This window comes from Podarcis vaucheri (genome assembly GCF_965113315.1).
Source record: "Podarcis vaucheri genome assembly, chromosome: 16".
Lineage (NCBI taxonomy): Eukaryota > Metazoa > Chordata > Lepidosauria > Squamata > Lacertidae > Podarcis > Podarcis vaucheri.
Window position 1 is genome coordinate 23,367,344 of NC_138754.1, and position 19,299 is coordinate 23,386,642.

At 49.0% G+C, this 19,299-nt stretch overlaps 1 protein-coding gene across 1 annotated transcript in view; it reads left to right on the top strand.

Moving 5' to 3' along the window:
* TBC1D10A (TBC1 domain family member 10A) overlaps window positions 1-19,299 on the top strand; it is a 40,918-nt gene extending 21,619 nt beyond the window's left edge. The window contains exons 2-9 of the mRNA XM_082203279.1: window positions 4,232-4,331; window positions 9,038-9,145; window positions 10,195-10,301; window positions 11,638-11,752; window positions 12,751-12,816; window positions 13,566-13,755; window positions 15,216-15,370; window positions 17,079-19,299. Of these exons, the coding sequence (XP_082059405.1) occupies window positions 4,232-4,331; window positions 9,038-9,145; window positions 10,195-10,301; window positions 11,638-11,752; window positions 12,751-12,816; window positions 13,566-13,755; window positions 15,216-15,370; window positions 17,079-17,471 (1,234 nt within the window). The 3' untranslated portion in view covers window positions 17,472-19,299. The remainder of the gene's footprint in view (window positions 1-4,231; window positions 4,332-9,037; window positions 9,146-10,194; window positions 10,302-11,637; window positions 11,753-12,750; window positions 12,817-13,565; window positions 13,756-15,215; window positions 15,371-17,078) is intronic.

Consider the following 19,299-nt stretch of genomic DNA (forward strand, 5'->3'; position numbering starts at 1 on the left):
CAGGGAAGATTTCAACAGCAAAAACACGCCATTAATAGAAAGCACAATCACAGTAATCCCCCAAATACCTGGGAGAATTTTTTTTACCTGGCACTGAAAGGTGGTTAATGGTGGCACCAGACAGAACCCACCAGGGAGATGTGAACTGAGTTGACTTTGCTGGCTCACAGCCCTGTCTCATCACCTGTGTGCTAGCTCTCCTAGAAAGATTGGGCAAGGGTCATAGCTCAGTGGTGGTAGAGCTTTAATGCAGAAGTTCCCAGGTTCTATCCCTGGCATCTCTAGGTAGGGCTTGGAGTGATTCACTTTCTGAAACACTGGGCAGATGCTGCCAGCCAGTGGAGGCAGTACTGGCTCTGTATAAGGCAGCATCCTATGTTCCTGTGCTTTCACCTAGCATCACTGTAGACTCAGAGGATTGGCCCTAGTGGGCTGTTCTTGATGTGAGTTCATTGGCACACTTGAACCGGGGCCTCAAAATGTGCCTAGGTGGCATTCCTGCTGTGTGTGGCATGAGAAGGCCATCAAAGAGGCAACCTGGTGTGTCTGCTGGCAGTGAGCTGTGCACTTACTTCCTCTTGAGGCCGTTCTGCATCCCGGCTTTTTTCCAGCCCCCATGTGAAAACAAAGGGGACCTTGTCCAGCCCCCCCGAACTCCTAATGAATCGTCTAGCCTGTTCACAGAGGTACACAAAGGCCTGTTTAGGCAGCCCTGAGAGCCTCAAGCACAAGCAGTTGGGTCCATTCCAAGCATCAGATTAAAAGATCCCTAGCCCCCTCCTCTCTACCCCCCTCCAATGAGCAAGCCTTACTGCCTCAGCCAAATGATTCAGGAGGAAAAAACATTAGAGCGCCTGTTCATCCTGCACCAAGAATGAGGAACCTGTGGCCCTCCAGATGGTGCTGGACTTCTTAGTAAAGCAGCTTCCAATGCTGGCCATCTGTAGAGAATGTTTGAGGCTTTCTGCAATGGATGGTTCCCATTTCCTTCATGCTTGGCTCAGAATGTGTTGAAGGAGTGCATTATAGGCTCCCTACTGCTCAGTGCCCACAGCTGAATTGCATGTTTAAGCCAGGCACAGAGCTGATTCTCTCTTCTCTCCCGCCCCCCCCCCAAAAAAAAATCCCAGGTGCTTTGGCACAATCTCAGCACAATCAGCCAAGGAATTCTTGGCATTTAGTTCTGTTGCCTACCTTAAGCCTTTGCTGGAGTAAGTGGGTTTAAAATGTACATTCTCTAGTACTGTGAGAATGCAAGTGACTCAAAAGGGTAAAAAATGAATAAACCATGTACAGTTATTGATTATACAGTTATTGGCTGCTTGTTGAGACTTGTTCAAGGGAAACTGGCCTTGGTGGTGACTTCTGCCTATTGATACATCGAGGCACTGTTGCCCGATTACCATGCTTATCGACAGGCCTTGGCTTATGTCTTGCATCTGCAGGTGTGCAGAATGGAATCTAGATTGAAACTGTGTGATGTGGGGGAGGGAACCCTTCCAGTTCTGGGGATGATGTGTTTTTAAAATAAGCACCTAGAGAAGGTTTAGGGCACTGGTGGAGAACCTCAATCCTGTGAACAAAAGGTGGCCTTCCAGGCTGCTCCACTTACTGGCTCTGCTTCACACCTGAAATGTGTTTGCTTGGCTTGGCTTGGCTTGTCCTTGAACTCTGATTCTGCTTTCTTCCATGGATGGAGGATGCAGAGGGAAGTGTGAATGTGTGTGGGAACTAGCCTGCTGTACTAAGCTAAAGTTTGCATTGCTTGCTCTGCCCGCATTGGCCTGTGGCCCTTGGAAGGTTTTCTAGGAGGGAATGTGGCCCTTGTTCCCCACCTGTGGTTTAGGGCTGATTCTCTGTAAAGGGTGACTTAAGACTTATCATGGGCAAGCGCATCTGTGCATTGCCCCAAGAAGATTTTTCTCCCCACCTTCTTTCTTCCTACCAAGGGTGGCATTTGGCCCTCGCTGGACTACAATTCCCATAATGACTTACCACATGCTGGCTGCTGCTCATGCGAGATGAAGTCTATTGACATCTGGAGGGTCCCAGGTTAGCCACAAAGTGGTGAGAGTTCAGCTCCTATTCTGTGCTTGAAATCCCCCCTCCCCATTTCATAGTACATTGACAGGGCGTGCATTGAGTTCAGTCACCACTGCCAAGCCTAATTGTGCTCTTGGAAAAAGCTCCTGCTAGTTGAAAGGATCTGTACAAAATTCTCCAGGCCAAAAAATCCTCTTAATTTTTGACCTTGTGACCTGGAAAAAATGGTCTGATTTATCCTACTGGGGTCACACACACACCAGTATTTGGTATTGCTTGGGGACAGAGTTTTGCCCTACTTAAAGCAAGCCTCCCTCGCCTGCTGGACGTGATGTTTAGGGCTCAATTTCCTTCACCAGCCATTCTCTGTGCATTGCTGTCACTCCTATCTGCCCAGTCTTTTGACTGCAGCCTGTGCTGGCTTCTCCCTTCTGCTACTCTTCTTGCATTGCAAGAGGCCCGGAGGGGGGAGGAAGTGAGTGGACTGGGCTTTGGCTTTTCAGCGTTAGAAATTCCATAAATGCACATTTCCGGCAGAGAAAGTGGGAGCAGCCAGCTCAGTTCCAAGGTGGGCGGGATGGTTTGGCCTTGTCTACTTCCTTTTTTTTCTATTAAAAAAATGCCTCCTGATTCCCTGGCCCAGCTTCTGAAAACTTTGCCTGACCCTGATTTGCAGATTGTATGGTAACTAGTTGTGCTTGCTGAACCTAGGGAGTTGCGTAGCTGGTGCCTGTTCTGTGTTGGCGGTTGCTTTCCTCACTTATGGGGTGCTCCAGCTCTGCTACCCCCCTCCTGTGCTGCACAGATGGGGTTTATTGGGGCTGGCTCAAGACTGTTTGCTGCCTGAGGTGCAGGATAATATGGTCCCCTTCTCCCAGGTTTCCATGTATACTAAGCCAATTACTGTGATGTGCTGTGGGGGGCGAGGGAGGCTATGCTTGCGGTTGTTCCAGGGACTGTATCTGCTGCTGAATGCAGCATCTTACAATTGGTTCATCTGTTTTCTTTCCCTAAGGAATCCTGGGAATTGTGGTTTGAGGTTGCTGAGAATTCCCAAGCTGAGTTCCAGCCTACAATTCCCAGGAATCCCTACGGAGCGAGGACTATGATTATAGCAGTCCCATTGTTGTGGTGGGTGTGCCTTCAATATTTGGCAGAATGTAGCAACCCTGTCAGATGGGTGGCATGTAAATATATTATTAATATTAATATTGCAGTTTGCATATTGGCAGAGTGACTCACGGATTACAGTTGAGAGAGGATGCTTGCTTTGTGATGGAAGTGCAGGAGGTAGCGGATTATGATCCAAAGAAGCTCAGTGTGTACATGGACGTAGTCAAGGGAGGCGGGGGGGGGGGCAGCTGCCCCCATCAATAAAAATGAATACAATACCATACCATACAAATACCTTTATTGGCATTACAAGTTTAGACATTTCAAATCCGTGGGATAAATTTAAAAAGGACATGAGTGAGGCTGTCTAGGGTCACAAGACACTCAATTGTTCTGCTTCACCCTGTCTATTCCCTAGACTAGAGGGGTGATTCATTAAGAACCCTTTCGGGGGAAATCAATACATACCTGAGGTTCTGCCCTCCCCTAACAAAAATTCTGGCTACAACCATGAGTGTGTAAGTCATTTTTGAAACTTAGCAGAGCCTAGTTTTTGTCTCACCTGGATGGGGGAGTGCTGAGGAATCTCTTGTATGCAATTCGCTTTTTACAGCTTGGAAAGTCACATTGAAAGACATTGAAAAGTATGGAACAAATGGATGATTAACAGCAAATTGGGATGAATGTTAATTTTTGCATAACCGCCCCGTAAACAGACCCAAGCAAAAACTCAGTAAATACCAGACATAGTCCAACCGCTATGTAAGCTTTGTGCAACCAAATCAGGATGAATGAACAGGTCTTCTGGAAGAGCCCAAGGTTTTTAGACATGGAAGTGATTCCTATAGCCTGGGAAGGGTGGCTGTTAACTGGGTGGTTCCAGATGGGGCTTGCAAATAGATCAGAGAGAAAATGGGAGTTTGGCAATGGTGTGGTTTTGTTGTTGTTTTGCTTCTCACATTTGGCGTTGGGAGTTGTAGCCCAGCCACATCTGGAGGCCCACAGCTTTCTCATTACTGTGATAGACTGATCACCTTCAGAGGGGTAAATTGGTCTGTTACCTTCATTTTCCTAGGCTGGAGGAGGTGCCGTTGGAGGTGCTGAGGCAGAGGGAATCCAAGTGGCTAGATATGCTCAACAACTGGGACAAGTGGATGGCAAAGAAACACAAAAAGGTGAGTCGCTGGCCAAGCGTCGGGTGATGGCTGTTGCTCTCTTCCTCTTTCTTTCACCGTTTTATTTTTTTAACACTTGCTGAACATTCCTGTGCCACATTGTCTTCTGCTATAGCAGCAGTTGATGTGTAGAGCCACTCTTGGGCAGGGCGATACATGCTGTGACCCAGTCACTACAGACTTTACCTTTCCTCTGTTTCCTGTGCTCTTTTTTCCTTTCTTTGCCAGAATGTTAAAAAGCAAAATAATTTGCAACATGAGATAATCACATGAATGATGCAAAAGTCATGGCACCATATTTTTTAGGGGGGGGAGTGTTGTTTCTGCGCTCCAGCTTAGGACTCCACCTTCCCAGGTGGTCCGTTTTAGCAGCAGATCATCCTGCTTTTCATAACATCTTCCACATCAAGGGCTTTTGGCAGCGTATCATGATGATGTATCCGAAGGGCAATCAGACTGCCTTGCCCTCCCACAATTTCCCCTTTCTGCTTCTTGCATTTCAGCATCTTGATTGAGAGCATACTGAGCACTCAAACAGGCAAGGCGGCCTGAACTATACTTCTACCCAAGGCAGGCTTCCTGATGCAAAATGTCTCCCTGTGATGAGGGCTCAGGGCTTGTGTTGCCCTGCCTCTGTGTGTCAGCGAAACCCTTTCTGCTTTGATCTGACTTGGCCATGCTGCAAAGCTTGCCGCAGATTGCTGGGAAAGGCTTCCAGTCAGCCTCTTGGCAGGGCTTATTATCCTGAATCAAAGCTTTTGTTTACACAGGCTGGGAATCCCAGGATGTACTTAACCCGCTGTGGGCTTCTTTATACTGTCAGTTTGTCCCAAGATGATAACATTTGGATTTGTGCTTGCATGGGCATGCAAGAGTCTTCCTAACCTTGCCGGAATCGGTAACTCACACCCCTGTCCATTCTCTATATGGACTACTAATGCATGACACGTATAGAGCACTCTTTGATTATCTGATTTGTAAAACACCCCTGTTAGGTAGCTCCATATGCTGGATGAAAGAGGGGGACGAGGAGAGAATGCTTAAGTCCTGCCTGCTAGGTTGTTGTTGTTTATTAAATTTATATACCGTCCTTCATTCAAAGTTCGGTTCAGATACAACACTCATGATCAGGGACATACTGAAAGCTCATACCCTCACATTCCCTTTGCACTGCAGGAAAAACATCAGGAAGAACTTTCTGACAGTAAGAGCTGTTTGATAGTGGAACAGACTACCACGAGAGGTGGTGGATTCTCTTTCCTTAGAGGTTTTTAAGCAGATATTTGATGGCTGTCTGTCATGTATGATTTGGCTGAGATTCCTGCATTGCAAGGGATTGAACAAGATGACCCTCAAAGTCTCTTCCAACTCTACAATTCTGGGGTTCTATTTTTTTCTATTTAGCACAAACCACACTTCACCATAAACATCTGAGCCATGATCAAACTGCAGTGGCTGGCAGGATAGAAGGCAGGGAGCCAGGGACAAAGACAAGCAGAGCCAGCTAATTCTGGTTTTGATGGCATTCTCTCCCCTACTGAGTTCTGCAAAGGTAACACTGAAGCTAAGGTTTGCCACCCGCTGGCAGAGCTGGTGAGGGCTGGCTGAGGTTAATGGGGCAGTATTTTATTCACCCTCGTGAACCAGCCTCCACTGATCAAACTCTGGTTCACAATTGTAGCCTGCAGAATGAGAATCGGGGGCCTTCACTTGCATGACTTCTGAATTGTGGTTTGGTGACCAAATAGAGCCATCTCTACTGGTTGATAATCCTCACTGACTTCCATAGCAGTGACTGCAGTCCCTCATAATCGGTATGCTGACCAACTTGGCCAAGTAAAGCAAACTCATTGATAAACCTCACAAATCCATTGTGACATTAAGCAACCTGCAGTGATTCAAGATACTTGTCAGACGGAGCTTGGCCCTAATGTGCTTCTTAGGTCTTCCAAGTTTTTTCCTGTTCTGGACTCAAATAGTAATATTTTTTTTAAAAAAAGCAAAATCAAAAACAGTAGGAATAATTGTGGCTTGATGGTGAGGCTAAGCATTTCCTGTTAACATTTCATTATTGGTCTTAGTGCCCCCTCCTCAACCCAATCATTGGGGGGGGGGCAGCTTAAACATACAGGCTTTGTGGACAGGGATCTCTCAACAGGACTTGTTATCCTGCATCAAATCCCTTGTATGCACAGGCTGGGAATCCCCATTTTTTCCTGTTTACACTGTCGGCTCTTCCCATGATAACAGCTTCTGCTTTGTGCAGACAGAATCTGCCATCCCTGCCAAGATCAGTGACTCTGTACCCAGAAATTCCCAGGGATCCTTTGTCCTGCTGGGCCTTTTAATTGTTCTGTCTCCCTGCACCACCCCCATGCAAAGCTGGAATCCATCTGCTTCCCTAATCGAGAGGAGCTTGGCTCAGCTTTGTTGAGACAGAGCTTTCAACAAGCAGCATCCAGTTAAACTCCTCCTGTCTGTTTCCTTCCTGCCTGTGAAGTCACCAAGCAGGATAGCACTGCTGTGTGTGTATTTTGGGACACTCCCTGGCACTTTTGAGCCTGCTGTCCTACCAGCTGTGGCATAGGACAGGCTTAGAGCTCCCCCTGCAGAACCTCCCTTGGAGGTGATCAGAGTGTGCTTTAAGAGTGCAGTCTTAAACTGGAAGAACTAGGAACTTGGGATTGATGAGGGTAAGCCTCACCACGGAGCCAGAGTTTGGAAGGTAGCGAAAGTAGCCATAAACATTCTAGCAGGTTGTCTTACCCAAAATACTTTGATCACTTCTTACACAAAAATCCCTCTGTTGTATTTTTTGGAGGTGCAGCCCAACACCCCCCCGCCGCCACCTTTCTGGAGAGATCAAAGGTGGGAGTGTACGGAGATAGAAACCCCAACTGAAGTGTAATCAGATTGGTGAACTGGATCAGTGTCTGACATGCCTTGTCAAAGTGTGTAGGGCACAAACTAGTAGCTTCTACACGATACCAAAGGCTCGTCTGGTAAAGTCCCTGGTTTTCCATGCAACCATGAAGACTAGGAACTTTTGTCCTAAAAACCCATGCTGCTTAGGAACTATTTTGTAGGAACTATTGAAACAGACACCATGCTTCATCATACGGGGCACAGCTATGCCTTGGACACAGCCCTGCCCCACCCCCTTTCCCCAACTTCCCTCTTAAGTAACGAGAGGAGTTAGAATGCAAGTACCTCGGGGGCACCTGTCAGGCCAACTTCCCTGGTTATGGGTGGCTGGGTGGGAGAACCAGAATAAATAAAAGCATGTTGCAAGTACCATTCCAATGGAAAATACATTTCCCCTCTTATTTTTGTGCCCAACTTAACTTGTATTCACCAGCACAAAAGGTGGCTGGATTTTGCAACCTGAATCAATGGTGCCAAATCACGCCTGCCCCCAATTCTGTTGGGCACGGGGTGGGTGGGTTTAAAGGGACTGTGCGGTTCTCTGAAGCCTCCTTGGCCCTGGCAAGTTCTGCCCACTTCCCCAGGTCAGCTTTTGAATTTGCACCTGGCACGTCCCAGAGGAGGCCTTTCCCTTTGTGACTGCAAATTCCTGGCAGCACTTGCTCTGTCAATGTGCCAGCCCTACAGGGAGCCCATCGCCTCTACCGACTGTGTTTTCAAGCTCTTTCCTAGAATGGGCTGAACCTTGCTCCCTGTGGGGCCCTGACAACTGCAAACTTTTCAATGCTTCCCCCTTTCAGGCTGTCTGTTTCTTCTCCTGTGCTTTCCCTGGCTCCTCCTCCACCCCAACATCAAAGAGTCTGGCAGGAGGTAGGAGTTTGCATCCGAAGTTGCCTTTGGCACTAGCAGTGCAAGCTGCCTTTCCCACAGACCCTGGGATGGGTGGGGTGGGGAAAGAGAAAGGTCTGCCTGCAACTGGTTTTTGCCGATGTGGACTCTTGTGGCCAGGCCCTGCCTTAGACTGCTGACTCCTCTGTCTGCACTAGACCTTCAGATTTCCTTTGTTTTCCAGCTTTAATCTCTGGCGCCTTCCCATGAATGCAACTGCATCCCGTGTTGACTTTTCTCTCTGCCTGCCCACAGCCCCCCCCATCCATATCCCAACATGCTCTGCTGTTCTGGAGTGTCTGTCCTTGATTTTTTTCTAAGGAACCCCTTAGCTTCCCACCCCCATGCAAATCTATAGTGCTTGATTTAGGGGATTGATATACACTGCTTCCTATATCAAAGAAAATCTCTTACGCCATTTACAGCTACTTAAAAAGATCCTAAATAAAATGACAAACACAGAAAAGTAGCACTGCAGTTCCATGAAAATAGGTGACCGCCACCCCTCTGAACTTTTGTGGCATGAAAAGTTACAAGGTTTTAGCAGGAAGCTATGGGATGTGCACTGTTGGAAATGAAGCAGTCCATCCAACTCAGTGTTTGTAAGTGCAAGCAGTATTGAGAACAAGTTCATATGTCACCTTTCCAGTACTGTCAATGCACAATAAAACAGATGTCTAGAGGGGGCCCTGAGTTCATGGTAAAGAGATAGGGGCCTTTGTATGGGCCTGTGAGCTACTAAACACACAGCTGCCTTCTGGGTTTCATTCTACAAGCAACCCAGTCACGCATTGGGATGCCTGACCCTGCTTTCTGTGTTCGTGTGCAATTCTTGCATGCTGTGTATAATACGGCTTTCTCACACCTCTGCAATAACTCTTTTGCCTTTTCAGATCCGGCTGCGATGCCAGAAGGGGATCCCACCATCGCTGCGGGGTAGGGCCTGGCAGTACCTCTCTGGAGGCAAAGTCAAGTTGGAGCAGAATTCCGGGAAGTTTGATGTAAGGCGTTTCTCGAGGCGGGATAAGACGACCTCTCTGCCCCCATTCCTACAGTGCAGAGTTATTCAAGGGCATCTGCTACCGTGTGATGTGCTGACTTCTCGGTTGCTTAGATGGAAAAGTCCATGTGACTTAGGAGGACTGTAAAGATGCATTTAACATTTTGTGTAATTCGGACCCTGCTCTGATCCTGTGAGGCAACTCACTTTTTTAAAAAGGGCAAAGTCTGCAAAAAGGCGCTAAAATGTAACCAAGTCTCTGGACATTGCACCCTTAACAAAAAATTGAACATGTTGTTTTGGTGCTGAATAATTTCTCTAGCGCAAGTAACGAAAAGGGGTTCCTTCTCTGTGGCATTGTGCATGCATATGTAAATGAGAACAAACATGGGCAGACGCAAAGATCAAGAGGTAAACACTGCCATCAGGGTTGATAGCCATTGATGGACAAATTGTCTGACCTGCTGTAAGGCAGCTTTCTCTGATCCTGTTATGTGCACCCTAGTTCAGGGGATACTAGAGTGTTTTCTGCTTCAACCCCTCTAGTGTCAATCACAGGGGATAAAGCTATCAATGGCTATGCTCTGCCTTCGTAGTTGGAGGCAGTAATGCTTCTGAAAACCGGTTCCTGGAAGCCACAGCAGGGGAAAGTGCTCAGGTCCTGCTTGAGGGTCTCCCACAGACATCTGGGTAGCCGCTGTGAGAACAGGAGGCCGGACTAGAGGAACCATTGGCCTGATCCATCTGACTCTTCTGATGTTCTTATTGAGCTGTACATTTCCTCCTTCAGTCGTGGAGGGAGGTGGTGTTTGTTGTCCTCACCTTTAACCCACAATGTCAACACTCCCTCATTTGAGAGTCTGTCGTGTCGTTGCCCATCTTACTATTTCCCCCTGCACAAGGATCTCTAAGCATCCACTTAGGTGTATCTTTAACAGCATCAATCCAGAGGAGATCACCTTGGATACTTGGGGGGAAAACCTCTCCCAACAACTCATTTTCTATCACAGTCTCGCAGCTAACAAAGTGGTTACTCTGTCTGTTCCCCAGGAGCTGGATTTGGCGCCAGGAGACCCCAAGTGGCTGGATGTGATCGAGCGGGATCTCCACAGGCAGTTTCCCTTCCACGAAATGTTTGTTGCTCGTGGAGGACACGGGTAAGCCAGAATGTCTCTCCTCTTGTCAAATACCAGCTGATCCTTATTGTTCAAGGCAAACACGTGGGCACCCACCTTCCCCGCCCAGTGGCTTGGTGACCCCAGCGTTGGGCAGGCTTCCCAGCTTTTCTTTAGGTGTGTGTTGCAGGTTGCCTAGCGTTGCGTTGTTGGCATTGTCTGAAATCTCTTTGGCAACCCCACTTGACCCTCTTGTCTTGCTGGCAGGGGCTGAGGAAAGTGGATTAGCAGAGGGCAGTGACTATAAGGAAGTTCTCTCTGCCAGGTATTCAGGTTGCCTTGACCACCTGGGCACGTCTGGCATACAAAGAGATGCAGTTCTGGGCATGCCTGACAAATCTTTGGGGTGGGAGGGTTGCCTGGGGAGGGAAGAAAACAATACCCTTGGGCAAATAGAGGCAGTTCACTTTCCTTTCAGACCATGGAAGCCATCAGCTGCCATCAATCTGTTTTATTATTGTTAGAGATATTCACAGGGCTGTGAGCATTTGGTGCAGTATTTCAGGTTACCTTTTGGCACCAAGGGCAGCTGAATCCTGCTGCCTCCGTGGCTCAGGCAAATAAGCAAGCTTGCATCATGATTTGGTGCGATTACATCGGTTGTAGTTCTACAACTTTGTACTCTTACCTCCCTCTCCCTGCTTTTGCTAGTAATGGAAAAGGGCAAGGGGCCAAAGTCTCAACTCTGATCGCTAGGTTCCTTCCCTCTTTGGAGAGCTGAAATTCAGCTCATGGTGAGGGACAAGGAGAACCGCTTTGAAATTTCATTGAGAACTTCCAAGCTTAGCTATTCTCCAAGGCTCTGCCGAGGGAATGGAAATTCTACTAAGCAAACCACAAGCATGATTGTTTTCAGGTAGCCAAACATGACGTTTTGTTTTTTGTTTTAACACCGCTTTTCAATCACTCAGAGCCCTTTCAGTAAAAGCAATCCTTCTTTGGACAGGGCATGGGAGCCTGTGGCCCTCCAGATGTTCATGGGCTCCTGTCTCTCCACAGCCAGCATGGTCAATGGTCAGAGATGCTGGGAGTTGTGGTCCAGTGACATCCAGAGGGCCAAGGTTTCCTACACTTGCCTTAAAACAACCTTGCAAAATAGGCCTCCCCAGAGTGGCAGATGAGGTGGTGCAGCAGCAAAGAGGCAAGATTTGAACCCAGGACTCTGTAAGCTGAAGTTCGTTCTGTGATCCCTACTGTGGACGTCATCTCTCTCCTGGCTTGCGTGCAATTTTGAGTCCTTGGGGGCTCCACTTATGAGCAGCAGACTTTGCATTCCCTTAGTTCTCATGCCTGTGGTATGGGTTGCTCTTTCCCTCAGGCAGCAAGACTTATTCCGGGTACTGAAGGCCTACACACTCTATCGGCCAGAGGAAGGTTACTGCCAGGCCCAAGCTCCAATTGCTGCAGTGTTGTTGATGCACATGCCTGCAGAGGTAGGTGATGCTTTGCTTGGAACAGAGGTTCCCCGATTGATTTTTTACATTTGTATGCCAACTTTTACCTCCAAGGAGCTTGAGGTGCGATTCATAGTTCTCCCCTCATAGTTCAACCTAATCAATCTGTTGGGTTGATTCTCGCTTCCATCTAAGACCGGGATAGGGAACCTTTTTGGCTCCACAGGTCAGACCCTCATTGGACCCCCTGGCAGGCCAAGATTGGCCCATCAGCCCAATTTTTTTCTGAAGGGCCGCATGATCACAATTGGATTTTTTTGGCTTTTGAAAACCAACAACTGTAAAATGGGCATATAGGACTCTGAATTTGTTTGGGTCAGCAGCACTTGGGGAGAGAAGGTGTTTCAGCCCCCATACACATCCTGTGCTGTCCGTTAAAATTTGCTTAAAAGGGGGGGGGGGTGTCTGTGTGGTCTGACATGGTCCTTGCAGCTCTTCCTGCAGTGGTACTTCACATTTCTCTTATTTGGAATCTGGCTTTGAAAGCAATTTGGGACCTAGTAACCGTGGCCCTGGATTTGCACCCCAAACTCCCTGGAATCTTTAGCCAGACTTATCCATATCCACACAAGGTATTGCATGTCAGGCACAGCTCCACATGGTGAGCTGAAGAAGCCCCTTGTGCATTCCCCCCCCCCCGCTTCGATGTAGTTGAAACAGCTGGAGATGTCCAGGCATCTGCTCTGTCCCAATGACTGCAGCTTCCTGCTCTCTGTGTGCTGCTCACTTACAATGTTTCCTCTCTGGGAGCATTGGGAGTGAGTGGGGTGCATGAAGCAGCTATGAATAGTTGCTTAAGAAAGGGAAATTCTCTCTGTTGCAGCTCCTCCCATCATGGGACTGCACAGATGGGGAAAGCGGTGGGGTGGGTGTTAAATCAGTCTGCACAGTGACCACTTTGAATGCACGTTGCTCCAATCAGCTCTGTGCTGTGCTTCAGAGTGATGCCTTTCATCCTTTTTCCTTCCTGCCCTCAGCAAGCGTTCTGGTGCCTTGTGCAGATCTGTGAGAAGTACCTTCCTGGCTACTACAGTGAGAAGCTGGTGAGTTAACTGGAGCAATCCTGAATGCCCCTTTTGACGGGGGCAGGCTAGTCCAAGGGATGGCAACTTCTTCGATCTTCAGTCTGTGTTGCCCCTTGTAGAATTCAGCAGGGAGGAGGAAGGGGACATGGAATAATAGAATTGTAGAGTTGGAAGAAGCTGCAAGGATAATCTAAGTCGAAACCTCCACAATGCAGCAAGCACAGTTACCGAATCCCTGACAGAGGGCCATCCAACCTCTGTTCAAAAGTTCTTCCTAATGCTTAGTTGAAATCTCCTTTCTTGTCATTTGAATCCATTAGTTTGGGTCCTCTGCTCTGGAGCGGCAGAAAACCAGCTCACTCCCATCTTCTATGGAACAGCTCTCCAGATATTTGAAGATAGCTGTTGTATCAGCTCTTTGTCTTCTCTTCCGCAGGCTAACCACACCCAATTCCCTCAAAAGCATGCTCAGTGGTAGAGCATTGCCCTTGCAAGCAGACAATCCCTGGTTCAATCCTCTAGAGCTTGGGGAGAGACTGAAATGCCATAGAGGTGCTGCCTGTCGGTGTAAATAGCCCTGAGCAGCATGGGCCCAGTGGCCTGACTCGGCATAAGGCATCTCCCTATGTTCCTTTCGGCTTTCAACCTGTCATGTGACCAGCAGGAGTTGAGCATGTGGTCCTGTGACAACCCAGGCCTTTCCTTAGCCCTTTGCCTGCCCTTGACCCAGGTTCCTTCCCTCTCTCTCTCTCTCTCTCCATGCACAGGAGGCCATCCAACTGGATGGGGAGATCCTCTTCTCTCTCCTGCACAAGGTCTCCCCTGTGGCCTACAAGCATCTGAGCAAGCAGAAGATTGACCCCATTCTGTACATGACGGAGTGGTTCATGTGCGCCTTCTCCAGGACGTTGCCCTGGAGTTCCGTGCTGCGCGTCTGGGACATGTTTTTCTGCGAAGGTACTGTCTTGGGTGGGGCGCCTTGAATCGCATTGCTAACTGGAGGGGGGGTAGACCAAGGGGGTGAGGCACACTTGGCTGCATTAGGATGAGGGATAATCCCAGCTCATCCTCCTGCCTCTGGCTCCACAACCATAGAGGGGGTCTTTTTATGCCCGGTCTGGGGGACCTGTGCCCTCCACCCCCCTGATATCACTGGACTCCAGGAGTAGCCAGCATCACTAGTGGTCAGGGCTGATGTGAGTCCACGAGCATTTGGAAGGCCACAGCTTCCCTGTCTCTGTATTTTAAGCCCACTGCAGAAAGTTTCTGGAATGGGCTACTGTTCCCAGGTTCCTTGATAACAAATTTGTCCTACTTTAGAGCAGGCTCTTCCCATTTTTGCCTCTGGCCCTGCCTAGCTCCGGAAGGTGGCCCCCGGAAGGTTGTCCCATATCTGGGGAGGTCCCATAAGCGTGAGGGCCTCCTAAACCTGCAGATATGGGGCAAGCAGCATTCTCAATGCTGAACTTTCATCTTCCACTTTGGGAGAATTCATTTGTGTTGAAATGCTGCCTCCTGCTGGTAATTGGCATATGTGCATCTTTATATTGAGGAATGCCAGAACTTCATTCCCAGATTGTGTATATCTGGATGGCATCCATATGCAGCATGTTTGATCCTTGTATCCACACTGGGGGGTCTGTGTGTGAGAGAGATCCAAGATCACCAGTAGACTTTGTAGCTGAGGACGGGGGGATTTCTACCCACACCCTTTGGCTCAAAATCTAACACTCTTTCCTTCTACTACAGCACACTGATGGCTCTCTTAAATGTAAAGCCACACTTCCTTACTTGAGGAAGAATGGGAAGGTGGAAGACCCCTGTGCATGTTGAGTGTAGGTTGATCAGGTGGTATTGGGCATTTCCTGCTGAAGAAGGTGACTAAAAAGCCTAGATTGGCACAGTTTTTACCAGCATAACCGTGCTTGGGAGAGTTCTGTCTCTGAGGCAGGGGTGTGGGGAACCATTTTTCAGCCAGATGGCTGCAGTTCCTTGTGTGCAACCTCAGGCAGGCCCCGAGGCAAAAGTCTCGCCATTGTATAGAGCACACACCTCAAAGTCAGAGAGTTCTCCCGGCACCCCTCTCCATCCCCCATCCAGACAAGCCAAGAGTTCAAAGATGGGATTCCATCTAGGCAACAGCACCTGGAGGGGGTGCAGCAGGATCTGTAAGGCAATGTGGCTTAGGGAGGGTGTGTGGCCCCTGGGGCAGGTCCTGAGAACCAGGTGGAGGGCCGGGAGGGGTTGTATTTGACCCCCAGGACTGAGACTTCTCCATGCCTGTTTTCAGGGTTATAAAGCAGGACAGAAGTATTCTAAATAAATCGGGATGGGCAGGTAGGTTGACTTGTATTCTGCCTCTTGATGACTGTTCCACACATTGATGGCTAACTTGACAGCCTGCTCTTCTTTTCCAGGAGTCAAGATTATATTCCGAGTGGGTCTGGTGCTGCTGAAGTACACCCTGGGCTCTTCTGAGAAGCTCAAGTCCTGCCAGGGGCAGTATGAGACAATGGAACGGCTGAGGGCCCTGAACCCCAAGATCATGCAGGAGACTTTCCTTGTGCAAGAGGTAAGATGGGAGTGGGGGCTGGCCCCAGCCAGTTCAGTGGGTTTCCTCACTGCACGTGGCTGTAAGCTGGTCACCTGATCAGACTGAAGGAGTCACTTTTCCCCAGTGCAGCTCATAGCACTGATCACTGCCTCGGTTCCCCCAAGTCAGTAGGCAGCCACACCAGCTCAGAGTTCCCAAAAAAGGCCCAACTTGTGGTTCTGGAGAAGTGCAACCAAAACTGGATTTCCCTGAGATTCACAGCAAATGTGCTGCTTTTGAACTGCTACTTCCCTTTCCAAAAAAACCAGATTTGACTATACCACAAGCTGTGTCAGCTGAAGCAGTGTGTGTGTTTCCAGGCTACACAGAACTCTTTGTCAAGCTTAGTGAACTAGAATTCTGTGTCACATGGGCATGTTGTTTAGTTTTTTGTTTTGCTCCTGCTGAAACAGTTGAGAGTTGGAAATCCTTATGGATCTACTGCAGATCACCCCAAGATGTTCAGGTAGATCCAAGTCTACCTTCTACCCACCCCTCACCTGTTGTTTGTTTGTTTGTTTATATCAACTGATAGAGCATGAGACCCCTTAATCTCAGGGTCTTGGGTTCGGGTCCCAAGTTGGGTGAAAGATTCCTGCCTTGTGGGGGGTTGGACTAGATGACCCTTGTGGTTCCTCCCAACTCTGCCGATTCTATGATTCCTTCAGCAGAAGGTCCCAGAGTGTGTAAAAGTAATATAAAACACAGCCCATGCCTGCCTGAAGGTTCAATCTCACTGTGCACACCTGCTTCTAGAGTCTTGCCTGATGCCTTGGAGAAGCTGCCAGCCAGAACTGACAGTAATGGGCTAGGCAGACCAGTGGGGTACTCTGCAGAAACTTCATTCCTGTTGGGATGTTGATGTGTTCAAGGCAACACTGCCCTCTGCTGGAATAGCCCTTTTATAACTGGCTTACAAAAGGGCAAAGTAGAGTCTTTCCTGGTTGCCGCTGTGCTGTGTTATACAGGCAGGCCTTGCTTTTTGCCTTAACTGTTCAAGAAGCACAAAGTGTAATCAATATTCTGCAGGGGGTTGTATCCCGAAGATTTGTTGTTGTTTAGTCGTTTAGTCGTGTCCGACTCTTCGTGACCCCATGGACCAGAGCACGCCAGGCACTTCTGTCCTCCACTGCCTCCCGCAGTTTGATCAAACTCATGCTAGTAGCTTCAAGAACACCATCCAACCATCTCATTCTCTGTCGTCCCCTTCTCCTTGTGCCCTCCATCTTTCCCAACATCAGGGTCTTTTCCAGGGAGTCCTCTCTTCTCATGAGGTGGCCAAAGTATTGGAGCCTCAGCTTCACGATCTGTCCCGAAGATTAGTCACTTGTATATTAGTGACTCTCCTAGGCAAGGGGCGGCTAACCTTGTAACCATGGGACAAATATGCCCCCAGTTCAAGAAGAGAGGCACTCTTTCATCTTTTGAGTAAGCCTGGTCCCCTTCAAAATTCAGCTTGCGTCTTAAGAGCAGAAGTCAACATTCTTTCGTTTTTTATTGAATGGAAGTTAAGATGTGGATATTGATGTGTTTCCATGTTTAAGAAGCTGAACCTGGTGGATATTTGGGGAGGGGGACAGAATACCCTTAAACTTTGGGTGCTGGCATTCCTCTGTTCCGTACCATGTTCTGGCATGATGCCCAAGGAGGAACTGGCTATTGATGTATTTGTTTGGTCCTCCTTTAGATCATAGAGTTGCCAGTGACGGAGCGTCAGATAGAGCGAGAGCACCTGATCCAGCTGAAGAAGTGGAAAGAGACCCGCGGGGAGCTGCAATGCAAATCCCCTCCCCGCTTCCACGGTGCCAAGGCCATCAGCGACGCCGAGCCCTACTCCCGCAAAGCCCTGGAGCCCTCGCCCTCCATCATCCTGCCCCCCGGCACCACACTTTCGCCCAAGGGCCGCAAGACCAAACCGCTGAAGGGGAACAAGAGAGGGGGCCAAGGGAAGAGCACCCCGGTCAACGGCCCCATCCCCGAAGAAAACGGGACTCGGACATTGCTGGAGCCAGAGTCCTCTCTCCTCCACCAGTCCAAGGAGAGCCTCAGCTCTCAGGAGAGCGAGGACACTTACCTGTAAACTGGGTGGCTGAACACTCCAGACCACCCCCACCCCCCGGCCTGCTCTGCCGTCTGTCTTAGTAGCCTCTGCAGCCAGAGGGAGCCAGCGACCCATAGGTGGGGGTGAGTGGGTAGCTGGGAGTCTGAGAATTTCTGTTGTTGCACTCAAGGTGAGCTAGGACTGCAGGGGCTCTCTAGCTTGATCTTAACTGTATGCAGCAGTGCCCCCCAGTGGCCCGGAGGTGAGGCACAACAAGTGCACCTCTGTGTCTCCGTGGGAAAGGCTAAAGCAAGTAGCTGCTGTTCTGCCTTCTGTTGCGAAGTCTTCACAGGATGGGGCGGGGTGCTGCCCTTGCTGTGCACCTGCAGGGTTTGGTCTCTGAGGATCACGCAGGTATAGATACAGGTTTAATTCCTGCTATGCACCCACCACCATTGCTTTGGCAGTGCTGGGGACAGCCCAGCGAGTATCTGTTCTGTGGGGAATTGGCAGGAGCCAGGTTGGCTGGCTGATGGTGGCCCTCGCTGTTCTGGCGGATGGGACTTGCATCCATTCCTATTAGCCATCTGTCACTCTTTCCTCGCTCAATCAGGGTTGTGGTCGAGACTTTGCCTCTTGCAGGACTTGCATTCCAACCTCAATCATGGGAGCAGCTATGTGTTCTTGTATCGTTTTGACATTCCCTTCCCAACATTCCCCTCTGGGCCTTCTTCCCTTCCCTTTGGGTTCCTCACATCAGCTGATGAAACTATTCCTTTTACTGCCCAAGCATTGCAGGGGCCTGCCAGTACTCTGGTGGCCCTGACCTGGATCTGAAAATCCTTCTGCTCCTGGAGGGCCCGACCTCTTCCCCTCCTACCCCAGTGTCTTCTGCCCTGTACGCCAGAACAGTCGGGTGACCTGTTCTGTGCATACATGGTTCAGAGTTTTGTGAAGGTCAGAGAACTAACACGTTCACCTTCCCTTGCTGTCTTGACCAAAATTCTCAAAAGGGTTTTCCATGCTGGAATCGGGAGTACTGAAATCACTATTCACTTCTGGACCAATTTTCTTTATAGAAGGAACTGCTGCAGAAATCTGTTAGCTTTTGCTGCTTCGTGTGTGCGATTTGGGTCTTTGAGCATTGGCTTGAGCTGACATATAGTCCAGCTCTGCCAGTGACACCCTGGAAAATGAGACAGCTTGTTTCCAAGGCATTAATCCCTTCCATTGCCCATCCTCTCGTTCTTCAGAAGGCTGTCCTGGTCCTTCACCTACAACCTCCCCCAGTTGATGGAATTAAAGCTGGAACCCTGAATGGCCAGAGAGAAGGGACTGACCATTGGTTGCTGCCTGTGGCCCTGCCTCCCAACTAATATGGTGCTGTTCATAGAATGGTTGGTTCCGAAATGCAAAACCCCTGCCACTGTTCATTTTCTCTCTAGCCCCTTTGCAGGCTGAGGTTGAACCTTCCCTGTTCTTGAAGGCTCCCGTGGGCAACAATTTAATTCCTGGCCAAAGCAAAAAAGTGGGAGACTGCAGTTTATTAAGAAGGCTCAAGGAGAGGCCCCTCCCTCCTCTCCACAGGCCCCCTTTCATTCCTTCAACACAGATCCGTCAGGATGGGGTGACGCAGTGGCACTTGAGGCCATCTTTTCTGATAGCCGACCTCGCCTGCACCGTCCCATCCCAGGGGGTTGTATGTCCAGGTTGGGTGGGGAGGTGGAGGCTTGTCTTCCTTCTCCCCCAATGTTCGGTTATTACTGATGGGTCTGGAGTTATTTTTGTGCATTTTTTTAAAAAAACGGGAAATCATTAGCTGAAAGTGTTTTGTACAAAAGGCAAAATAAAACCATAATTATGTAAA